The sequence below is a fragment of the Mesocricetus auratus genome, unplaced genomic scaffold (assembly GCF_017639785.1).
Source record: "Mesocricetus auratus isolate SY011 unplaced genomic scaffold, BCM_Maur_2.0 Super-Scaffold_4256, whole genome shotgun sequence".
Lineage (NCBI taxonomy): Eukaryota > Metazoa > Chordata > Mammalia > Rodentia > Cricetidae > Mesocricetus > Mesocricetus auratus.
The window spans coordinates 95,554,332-95,566,346 of NW_024429182.1; the positions used below are offsets into that span (position 1 = coordinate 95,554,332).

Below are 12,015 nucleotides of genomic sequence, written 5' to 3' on the forward strand. Positions count from 1 at the left end.
AACTTCTAACACTCACATGTAGGTTAAAAAGCCCAGGTCCAGATTGCCTCAGAGCATAATTCTTCCAGAAATTCAAAGAACAGCTTATACCAATTGTTCTCAAAGTATTCCACGCAATAGAAGCAGAAGGGTCTTTGCCAAACCCTGTCTACAAGGCTTCAACTAAGAAAGAGAACTTCAGACCAATATCCCTCATGAACATTGATGCAAAAATACTCAATAAAATACTGGCAAATTGGGTCCAAGAACACATCAAAACAATCATTCACCATGATCAAGTAGGTTTCATCCCAGGGATGAAGGGATGATTCAACATACGAAAATCCATCAATGTAATCCACCATATAAACAAGCTGAAAAACAAAAATCATATGATCATCTCACTAGATGCAGAAAAAAACCTGTGACAAAATCCAATACCCCTTCATGATAAAGGTCTTGGAGAGATCTGGGATAACAGGAACATACCTAAACATAATGAAAGCTATATACAGCAAACCAACAGCCAACATCAAACTAAGTGGACAGAAACTCAACACAATTCTGCTAAAATCAGGAACAAGACAAGGCTGTCCACTCTCTCCACACCTTTTCAATATTATACTTGAAATTCTAGCTAGAGCAATACAACAACAAAAGAAGATCAAGGGGATACAAATTGGAAAGGAAGAGGTCAAATTTTCACTATTTGCAGATGATATGATAGTTTATGTAAGTGATCCAAAAAACTCTACCAGGGAACTCCAATAGCTGATAAATACTTTCAGCAAAGTGGCAAGATGAAAGATCAACTCAAGAAAATCAGGCCGGGCATTGGTAGCACATACATTTAATCCCAGCACTCAGGAGAGGCAGGTGGATCTCTGTGAGTTGGAGGCCAGCTTGGTCTACAAAGCGAGTTCCAGGATAGCCTCCAAAACAATACAGAGAAACCCTGCCTCGAAAAACCAAAAAAAAAAAAAAGGAAAGAAAAAAAGAAAGAAAATCAGTAGCCCTAGTATAAAACAGATGATAAAAGGGTTGAGAAAGAAAGAAATCAGCAAAACATTACCCTTTACAATTGCCACAAACAACATAAAATACCTTACGGTAACCCTAACCAAACAAGTGAAATACCTGTATCGAAAGAATTTTGAGAAATTAAAGAAGACACCAGGAAATGGAAAGATCTCTCATGCTCTTGGATAGGTAGGATCAATGCAGTAAAAATGGTACTCCTGCCAAAAGCAATCTACAGATTCAATGTAATCCTCATTAAAATAGCAAAACAATTCTTCACAGACCTTGAAAGAACAATAATCAATTTTGTATGGAAAAACAAAAGACCCAGGATAGCCAAAACAAACTTGTTCAACAAAGTAACATCTAGAGGCATCACCATCCCTGACTTCAAATTCTATTATAGAGCTGCAGTCCTGAAAACAGCTTGGTATTGGCACAAAAAAGGCAGCTAGACCAATGGAATTGAATTGAACACCCTGATATTAACCCATACATGTATGAAGATCTGATCTTCAACAAAGAAGCTAAAAATATACAATGGGAAAAAGAAAGCATCTTCAACAAATAGTGCTGGCATAACTGGATGCTGTTATGTAGAAGACTGCAGACAGATCCACGTCTATCTCCATGCAGAAAACTTAAGTCCAAAAGAATCAAAGACCTCAGCATAAACCCAGCCACACTAAACTTTTTAGAAGAGAAAGTGGGAGGTACCCTTGAATGAATTGGTACAGGAGACAGCTTCCTGAACATAATACCAGTAGCACAGGCAGTGAGGACGACAATTAATAAATGGGACCTCCTGAAACTGAGAAGCTTCTGTAAGGCAAAAGACACAGTCAACAAGACAAAAAGGCAGCCCACAGAATGAGAAAAGATATTCACTAACCCCACATCTGACAGAGGGCTGATCTCCAAAATTTACAAAGAACTCAAGAAGCAAGGCTCCAAAACACCAAAGGACCCAATTAAAAAGTGGGCTACAGAACTACATAGAGAATTCTCAAGAGAGGAGTCTAAAATGGTTGAGAGGCACTTGAGAAAGTGCTCAACATCCCTAGTCATCTGGGAAATGCAAATCAAAACAACTCTGAGATACCATCTTACTCCTGTCAGAAAGACTAAAATCAAAAACACCAAGGACAGTTTATGCTGGAGAGGTTGTGGAGAAAGGGGAACACTCCTCCACTGCTGGTAGGAGTGCCAACTAGTACAGCCCCTATGGAAATCAGTATGGAGATTCCTCAGAAAAATGGGAATAAGCCTACCATAAAACCCAGCAATTCCACTCATAGGCATATATCCAAAAGATGCACATTCACACAACAAGGACATCTGTTCCACTATGTTCATAGCAGCATTATTTGTATTAGCCAGAACTTGGAAGCAACCTAGATGCTCCTCAACTGAAGAGTGGATAGAGAAAATGTGGTACATTTACACAATGGAGTATTATTCAGCAGAAAAACAAAAAACAATGGAATCCTGAATTTGCAGGCAAATTGATGGCACTAGAAGAAACCATTCTGAGTGAGGAAACCCAGTCACAAAAGGACAAACATGGTATGTACTCATATATGAATTTTAGACATAGATCTGGGGAGTGCCCGCCCACAATCCCACAGCCAGAGAATCTGGGGAGCAGAACCTTCATCCAATGGCTGATGGAAGCAGAGACAGACTCCCTCAGCTAAATACTGAGCTGAACTCAAGGAACCCAGTGTCAAAGAGGGAGGACTGATGAGTAAAGGGGTTAAGACTAGGCTGGTTTAACGCCCAGAAACAGCTGACCTGACAAGGGTTAGCTCTTGAATCTCAGACTGATGGCTGGGAATCCAACATGAGACTGATCAAGAACCCCTGAATGTGGTTGTTGGTGAGGAGGCCTAGGCAATCTAGGGCCTTGGGTAGTAGATCAATATTTACCCCTGGCATACAAATGGACTTTGGGTGCCCATCCAACAATGAGAGATGCACTCTCACCCTGAACTCTTGAGGGAGGGTCTAGGCCCTGCCCTGTATGAAATGACAGACTATGGACACCCCCATGGAGGGCCTCACCCTCCCTGGGAAAATGAGGTGGTATTAGGGGAGTTGATGGGAGGGCGTGGGAGGAGGGGAGGGAAAGGGATAGGGACCTGGGATTGACATGTGAAGCAACCTTGTTCTAATTTAAAATTAAAAATTAAAAAAAAAGAATATAGTAAACACTTCACAATAGATGTATGGACTTTTTTGTTTTTTGTTTTGTTTTGTTTTATTCTTTTTTCTTTTTATTATTATTTTAATTTTAAATAGTTTGTTTCACATGTCAATCCCAATCCTTCTCCCTCCCCTCCTCCCGCACCCACCCCCACTATCCCCTCCAGCCTCCTACCCTATAGCCACTTCCTTCTACATAGGGGATATCTAGAGTCTGTCATTTCACTCAGGGCAGGGTCCAGGAACTCCCCTAAAAAGTCCAGGCTGAGAGAGCTTCCCTCTCTGTGTTATGGACACACTTAAGAGGTTGCTACTGTACCAATACATTCCCGGTAAGCTACAATACACTGCTGATGTGAATAAGGTCAGATTCTAAGGGGTTAAGATGTTATAGAGTGAAGTTTAACTTATAAACATAGCAGGAGGTGTTTTTAAGTATATGATATTTCATTTCTTAATCCACCTCAAATGGCCTGTTAATGGTTATGGCATTTTTGAGGTGGTGAAAGTTCCCTAAATTGAATTGTGTTCATGGTTACTGCATAATTCTGTGATTGTTCCAAAACTATTGGATTATGCATTATAAATGGATCAATTTTATAGTATGTGCACTATATCTCAATAAAGCTGTTTAAAACAAACCCTCCAATGAGCCATCACAAGGAAAAAACTTTGCATCAGCCCATAAAACATGTAGCCATGATCACATTCTGGAAGAGATATAAAAAGCTTGTATCAGGCAAGTGAGTCCTCTGGGAGCGTCCGCACCCCGGAGGCACAGTAAATTAGCTCTGCCACAGGGAACTGGTCCCTCCACTCTGTGCTTATCTCCAAAGGAGCTGGATGAGACTCAACATGAGCTCAGCTGTCCCCTGGAATCTCAAGCTCCCTGCACCTGCTGAGTTAGCCTGAGAGGGACTCATTGCTACTGAATGGGCTCTGTAAGTAAAACTTTGTTCCATGGAAGGTCCTACCACTGTGTGAGCTGTGCTAGCTTAGCGGAGGGTGGGCAGATTTGCATTGTGATGTTCAGAATTAGATAACATCGTGGAGTAGAGGGCAATAGAGGACAGGAAATTTTGAATTATGGATTCCCAGGAAGCCTGCAGAGAAGGAATGAGCACTTTGTTCTGCCTGCTAGGGGCCTGGATAACCTATCTTTAGTCAAATGCTTTAATTAGTGTTCTGATGAATTTATCATGATCAATTAAACTCATTTCTAAGTTCAATGACTCATGCAAAATATAAAAGCTTGCAGCTGATCACACTGATACATACCTGCAATGCCAGCACTTGGGAGGTACAGGTGAGAGGATCAGAAGCTCAGACAGACCAGTGGCTACATATTAAGTTCAAAGCCAGCCTGTGATACATGAGACCCCGTCTCAAAAAATGTAAATGAATAAATCAAATTTAATTTAAAATGAAAGTGAAATGACCTGTTGTGAACAGTTTGTGCATGCCAGGGTTTCCATTAGGCAGTTTACTGATCCAGCCCTATAGATTAAAGAAAGCTCACATAGCTTATAAGTTTCAGGGAAATAGATTTTTGAGAACATGAACATTGGAATTAAAGATAACTTGATTCAGAATACTGGCTGTGGTACTCAACCAGCTATATGTGATCCTGAGTATGTTTCATGACCTCTCTCATATTTTTTTTATTCATTCCATTACAAAAGTAAATTTAAAGCAAATCCACTAATACCTGTATGTGTTGATATATTATGAAGTTCAGGCTACCACACAAGAAGGCTTCCTGATCTGATACATGTGATATATCAGTATGAATAATTACCTTGCTGTACAAGTCTTCCAAATTAGTGTTTCTGAGCACAGATCCAGGCCTGGTCTGCCACACACTAAAGATTGGCAGCAGCTTGGAGAATACTGATGATGCCACAAGAACTAAGTCAACAGCTAAAGGCAGACAGGCAGCAGCTCTCAATATTGCAGTGAAAAAGAACACTGTCTAAATAGGAAAATTCATACAAAAAAAGAATAAAGTTGTGTATGGCCTGGAGAAGGTGAGTCTGACAGACCTGAGAGTGATGTCACACTGCAGGGTAGTTTGCAGAGGACAGAAATGATGAAGAATGCTTGTAATCTAGTCTCTTAGGAAGCCAAGGCAATAACTACAGGCTAGCTATGAGCTACATAATACAATCTGGTCTCAGTGAGAGAAAAAATAAAATTGCAGAATAATGCCAGGAAAATTTAGTGTTCTGTTATTCTTTAATATTATCTGGTGACTTCTGATGTAACAAAAATAAGTGATAAGATATAACCTGAAGTACCAACTAACATCCCAGACATAGGCAAACTGGAGTCAATAATGAAAAAACAATAAGTGGAGCAAGACAGAGATAAGAGAAAAGGATGAAATGGGGTGGTAAATTTTAATTAGAGGATTACTAGACCTTAATATCATTTTCAGATAAAAGAAAGAAGGTGAGCAGTACCAGGTCAGGGATAGGGGAGGAAATGAGATCTGTTGTTGTGTCTCATGAATGAGATGATATTTTTCAGAAACAGGTATTTCATTCACTTTTTGTTACCACTTGATGCAAAGAGCTTTTATTTGTTTCCAAACTGTGACTTGAATTTCTCTATCACCTCACTCTGTTCCACATTTCACTGTTGCCTTCATGTTTAAGCCTGCCACTATTCTGCTAACTTTTGAAATGTAGTATTAGATGTTATCCTTAGACAGTTCATGTATGAGTCAGATGGGTGTGTGTTATTTAAAGCCATGGTCATAACTAGGTCATTTCTAGAAGAGGATATGGACTGCAAGAAGGGATAGGGAAAGCCAAACTCTCTACAGCACCACAATTCATAAGGCCGAGAACAGTATTTTCTGATAAATGGTGGAGAGGTATACTCTATTAGAGTAACCATGGAAGCAATTGAAGCAACTGAAAGAGAAAGTTTCAAGGAAGAGATCATCAAATTTTGAGATAAGGGAGAGAAAACATATCTGGAATTTAGAAACTCATTAGTCACTGAGGGTGAAGGAAAACTACAGGAAACCAGATTGTTCCTCAGCCTCTAAGCACTGTGGTTAATAATGACACATAGTAATGGGTGCTAGCTGAGATGAAAATTTAGGAAACATTTGCATTAAAGTATGTAAAGCTTTCATTATTGAGTTGGAGTGGAACTTGTGAAAAGGAATCAATGGTGTCCAGCAAAATGCTAAAGAAGGAAAGGAATCTTATTCGAGTTAAATTAGAAGAGATAGAGAACAGCTTGTTTACTTATTCATAAAATATTTGGAAATGCCTGGCTCTTGATGCTTTAATCTAACACATCATCCTTTCCAAGAAACTCAAGATTCTTATGCTCTCATCCACTCATTTCTCTCTCAGCACCCGGACCATGCTAAGAATCCTTTCGTGTGATTTTCTTATAGTTTTTATAGTTTTCTATTGTTCTTATCACTTCTCATGTTATCTATGTCAAGAGCGCACTTACCAAGTTTACACTCTTGTGAACTCACATCTACTCATCAAAAGTTTAGTTACAATTCATCTACTGTGTTGATAGTCTCTAGAATTAATTCCTAAACATTTAACACAGACCCATTTGCAGACACAGAACACAGACACTGGGAGACTGCTGCCTGTGCTTTCTCAGTTTTATCTCTTAGACATGCCCTACCTTAGTGTACTCTATGATTAGTAGTGCATTTCCTAGTCTATGACCCTGTTGTTCTCACTATAACTATACAGTATCTGGTGTGCCATTCTTATTCAAACTCAGTAAATTTTTATTGTTGATAAGGGTCACTGAACTCTTATTGAAGAAGATGTTTTGAGACTTTAGAAGGGGATATATAGTCTATTACAACCTCTTTGACTTCCTCAGACACAAACTCATCTCAGACTCACTTCACTCATATCTTAGTAGCTAACAAGAGTCTGTGTGTACCCTCTATTCTGTCTACTGTTGAGCTGACCTAAAGATTTGTGATAGATAGTCAACTGCTTATAAAGAATTCCTGGCTGTAAAAAGTACTCTGTGGTCCTCTCTGGGTTTAGCATGGATGAAGAGAAAATATAAGAAACTCTGGTTTGAGAGTGACAAACGGCCCAGCCAAAAGCATGCAATTTGAGTTTTCTGCTCCCAGAGCACATATTAATCAGGCCGAACTGTTCTGTACAGTTTGTTTTGTCTTGTCATCTTTAATAAAAAAGAAGAAGGAATAAGTTATCAAGAAGAATGAAAACTGGCCATGAATAAATAGATTATTGAGAAACATGTTATTAAGAAATCAGGAAACTATTCAAATAGTAGTTTAATGTTGTTTTAAAGCCATCATTTTAAACTTTCTGGAACTCAGTAACAGAAATAACAAATCAGTCATTACATGTAAAATGAAACGCATGGTTGCCAGAATTAGCAGATATACATGGTGACCCTCTTCATTCCAGAGCCATTATTATTGTTCAGTGTTGTGCAACTAGATATTAGAGTTAATGAAAAGCCTCAAGGATAGTTCTCCCTCACTTGGCTATGAGCTTAAAGGGAATATTTTGTATTATTCTTTAGCTTCTAACCAGAGCTTTGCAAAAGACTTATACTTGAGAAATATCCTATGAAATTCTGAAAATTTTAGCATTCTTCATCTCAGTGTAGACAATACACAGAAAATTTCCACTGCTTTTTCTATGTGCCTTCCTCCTGTTCTGCAAACCTACTGCATGACCACATTCTGATAATCCTCTTCTGCCTTTCTTAGCTGTCTTTGATAGTTAAAGTGCTTGTTTGGATTTTTGAATGATTCTATTTTAAATGACAAACTATGATTGTGGATATTTATGAAATGCAATGTGGTGTTTTCCTAAATATATACATTCAAGAATGAGCAAATCAAGTTAATCAGTATATCTGCCACTTCAATTTATTATCATTTGCGTGGTTACAATAGTTAAAATATCCTCTTGAAGATGTTTGGCAGCATATAGTACATCAATGTCAATGCTTAATTCTTTTTATGGTGATGACCATACATCTCTGACATTAATTTCATCATTCCCCTGAGGACACTTAGGACTGAAACCATCAAAGTCCTAAGATATACTCAATTCAAATAAATTTTGCCATTCCCCCTAATATTCCAGTAATTTCAATTATTTTCCTAATTTTCTTTCAGTAAGTTCCTTAAAATGGGAACTTATTTGAGGTTGTATATGTGTTCTGGAAGCACTTAGGTGACCTCTGTGGTCTTTTGCATCCTATGCTTGCTGTCTGTCACTTAGTGACTTTCTTTCCCACCAAAGAACTTACCCCAAACTGGCTACTTCCCATTGATCCAACTTCAACCATAGCCTTATGTTTTCCCCAAAACCCCCATTTCCAATTCATGCCTACCCATCTACCTGGTTTAAATTTTCTACTCACAGGAAGAAGAAAATGTGATATTCTCCATAAAGATTCATCCTCCTCTGCAAAACAAGGCAGAAACATTGCATTATATCTCTTAGCCAGTATGTTTCCACAAAATGCACAGAATTTATCATGGAGAACTAGTCATTCAAAAAACTTAAAACAGATAGCGTTGATTCTGGCAACACCTTACACCAAGTTGGCACTAGTGTCCTATGACATCTACTGCTGGAAGAGTGAAAAGATAGATCACATAGTCCAAATGCAGCTAGTAGCAAAGAACCTCAGAGAAGAAAAGTTGTGAACTGAGACTTTTTTTCAAAAAGCAAATTGTGACAGTAGTTGAAATCATACAAAGTTTTATCAAGTTAAAAGCATCATTCCTATTTTCATATATTGTATAGATGCTCACCCTTGGTAAAAATAAACATTGGATAAAATTATTTATAAGTAGGATACAAAGACCTTTTCCATACTTTTAATCTAGGATGTCAACTTTCCAGAACACCACAACTTCTTCCGTCATTTTCCTGCTCACTGGCATGCCGGGGCTGGAAGCCTTCCACACCTGGATCTCCATCCCCTTCTGCTTTCTCTATGCAACTGCCCTCTCAGGGAACAGCCTGATTCTCTTCGCCATTGTCACTCAACCCAGCCTCCACGAGCCCATGTATTATTTCCTCTCCATGCTGTCCACCACTGACCTCGGGCTGTCCATATCCACTCTGGCCACCATGTTGGGGATATTCTGGTTCAATGCCAGGGAGATCAGCTTCAATGCCTGCTTGTCGCAAATGTTCTTCATTAAACTCTTCACTGTCATGGAATCCTCAGTGCTGTTGGCCATGGCTTTTGATCGTTATGTGGCCATCTCCAATCCCCTTAGGTATGCCACTATTTTAACTGATTCCAGAATAGCTCAAATTGGGGTTGCAATTGTCATCAGAGGAACTGTAATGTTGACACCAATGGTTGCACTTCTTAAGAGACTTACCTTCTGCATCAGCCATGTGCTCCACCACTCCTACTGCTTCCACCCCGATGTCATGAAGCTCTCATGCACAGACACCAGGATCAACAATGCAGTTGGACTGACTGCCATGATTTCTACTGTTGGTGTAGACTCCATTATCATCCTCCTTTCCTATGTCCTGATCATTCGAACTGTCCTCAGCATTGCTTCCCCGGAAGAGAGGAAGAAAGCCTTCAGCACATGCATCTCCCATATCGGAGCTGTAGCTATATTCTATATTCCATTGATCAGTTTGTCCTTTGTCCACAGATTTGGGAAACGAGCTCCACCCTATGTCCATACTATGATTGCTAATACATACCTGCTGATCCCTCCTGTCATGAACCCCATCATCTACAGTGTGAAGACCAAGCAGATACGTAAAGCTATGATAAAAGTTTTCCACTCTAAAGAAATAAAGTCACAAAAGTCTAGAGCTAGATGGCTTGCTTCAGGCCATGTTGTCAGTTAATGCTAGAATACATATAGAATACTAATTACTTTAACTCCTTATTTCACAAATGAGGAGACACTGGTCTGTAAATAGGAAGCAGGATCAGTAGAGAGGCTTATGCATCGAGTTTTTCCTTGCCAATTTTTGTTCTAAGATAGTGTTTCTATCCTTGTCAACAGTTCTTTTATTCTTACCTCATTGTAGCAGTTAAATTTTCATATTAAATCATCCCTTTGTAGAATTGTAGGTGGCATTTTCTAACTATCTGCCATCCACTGTTCAAAGAAAGTAAAGGTTGAATGCTTCTGTGTGTATGGAGATTTATATTCAGAAAATAGTTTGATACTATGTTCATTGAACAAATAGTAGCAAGTTGATCCTAGGGTCTATGATTTCTCCAACCATGAGTTCTTGGCCAAATTCACCTCAGACATAAATAAATCCTGTGGAGCTGGCTTTAAACCACATCATAAAGCCATTGGTTACCCAAAAAAACCTCTTACCATGATTTCACCCATGAATGTATCTTGCCAGTTCTATCATTTTTAGAACTTGTGATGCTCATAGCTGAGTAAAACTATCAATGACTTTTGTTCCATAGCAGTCAGGATAGCACCGTCTAGCACTATGGGCACCAGTCATTAGGGAAGAAGCTTCCAGAACAGTACCAACTTTATTTCTTCTAGTCCTACTACTAAAGCATGTGGTGCCTTCAGAAATAGTATCTTACCATCAGGTTCTGGTGGGCAACTAAGAGCAATGAAAATGGCCTGCATTATTTTGAATTTTCTGAGAGATCCCTTACCAATAACTAGAGGGGAGGTAGCCTATACCCAGGACTGGGATTTTTACAACCAAGACTTCTGGAAGGAATACCATCCTTTCTCTTAATTATTACTGCCCTTGATTTCCATGTGTTGAAATATCCCAGTACTCTCAGGCCTATTCTTCCTGTTTTGCTTCTTTTTCTAGCCACTTCATACCATATTTTGACATTAGATGCCCTATGCTGAACAACCACAAGTTAACATTCATAGTCCACACTCATCCAGTATGTGTCAATGTTTATCTCCAGATACCTCACAATCTAGATAATCTTAACAGTTCCATCGGTAAAAATGTATGCTTATCTATAGGCTTCCATAGCCAGGAACTCTGTTTTCCAAATCGCTAAGATGAAACACTTGCAATGAACTCTTTGCCTTGCTCTTACTCCTGTCCCACGCCTGTTTATCCCCAAATTCAGATTCCAACCACCTACGTTGCTTCCACTGCTGTCATGAGGATGGCAACCATCACCTTGAACCTGAAGATATTTGTGAACAGCTTTCTGGGGAATCTTCCTTCATGAATTTTACAGTTAAGAGTGCTTATTCTAGTACGAATGGCAGACCTTATCACTCCCTGTTTAGCACACTCTCATGGGCTCTTGTGTGACCCATGGGGGAAACCCAGGGATTGTAGTAGTGTGTAAGGGCCTCTACATGTTCTGAGTCTCTACCACTATTCCAGTTCCATTACCTACTGCCCTTGGATCCATCCTAGTAAACCTGCATTAGCCTCCAGATAGTTTCTTGTATCATCAGGTACACTCCAGTATCGAATTCATGCTTACTGTGTTTCTCCCTGTGATGTTCTTCTCTCAGAGATCAACTTCTGATTTGCATCCTCTTTTCATGCAGTGGACCTTACTGCAGGACCCCAAACATTATAAGGATAAAAATCATAGCAAAAATAATTCTCCCTCAGTTCCTGACAGCATTTACCCACATCCTTACCTACCTTTTTTTTTTCATTCCTAGCACTTTCAACACCCAACTGGGGAAGAGAGGTGTTTTGCTTTGTTTTACTTATTTCTCGTTTACAAGAAAATACTTTTAAGGATAAGGAAACTATTTCTCACTGAGTGTCCTATCTCCATTTTACCTCTTAAGAATCTTTCACATTTCTATTA

At 39.2% G+C, this 12,015-nt stretch overlaps 1 protein-coding gene across 1 annotated transcript; it reads left to right on the forward strand.

The window, feature by feature from the left end:
• The first annotated feature begins 9,083 nt into the window (after positions 1-9,083).
• LOC101826530 (olfactory receptor 51F2-like) lies at positions 9,084-10,079 on the forward strand. The gene has a single exon (XM_040731747.1). It carries the CDS (start codon positions 9,084-9,086, stop codon positions 10,077-10,079), a length of 996 nt encoding a protein of 331 aa, XP_040587681.1.
• Positions 10,080-12,015: the final 1,936 nt, after the last annotated feature.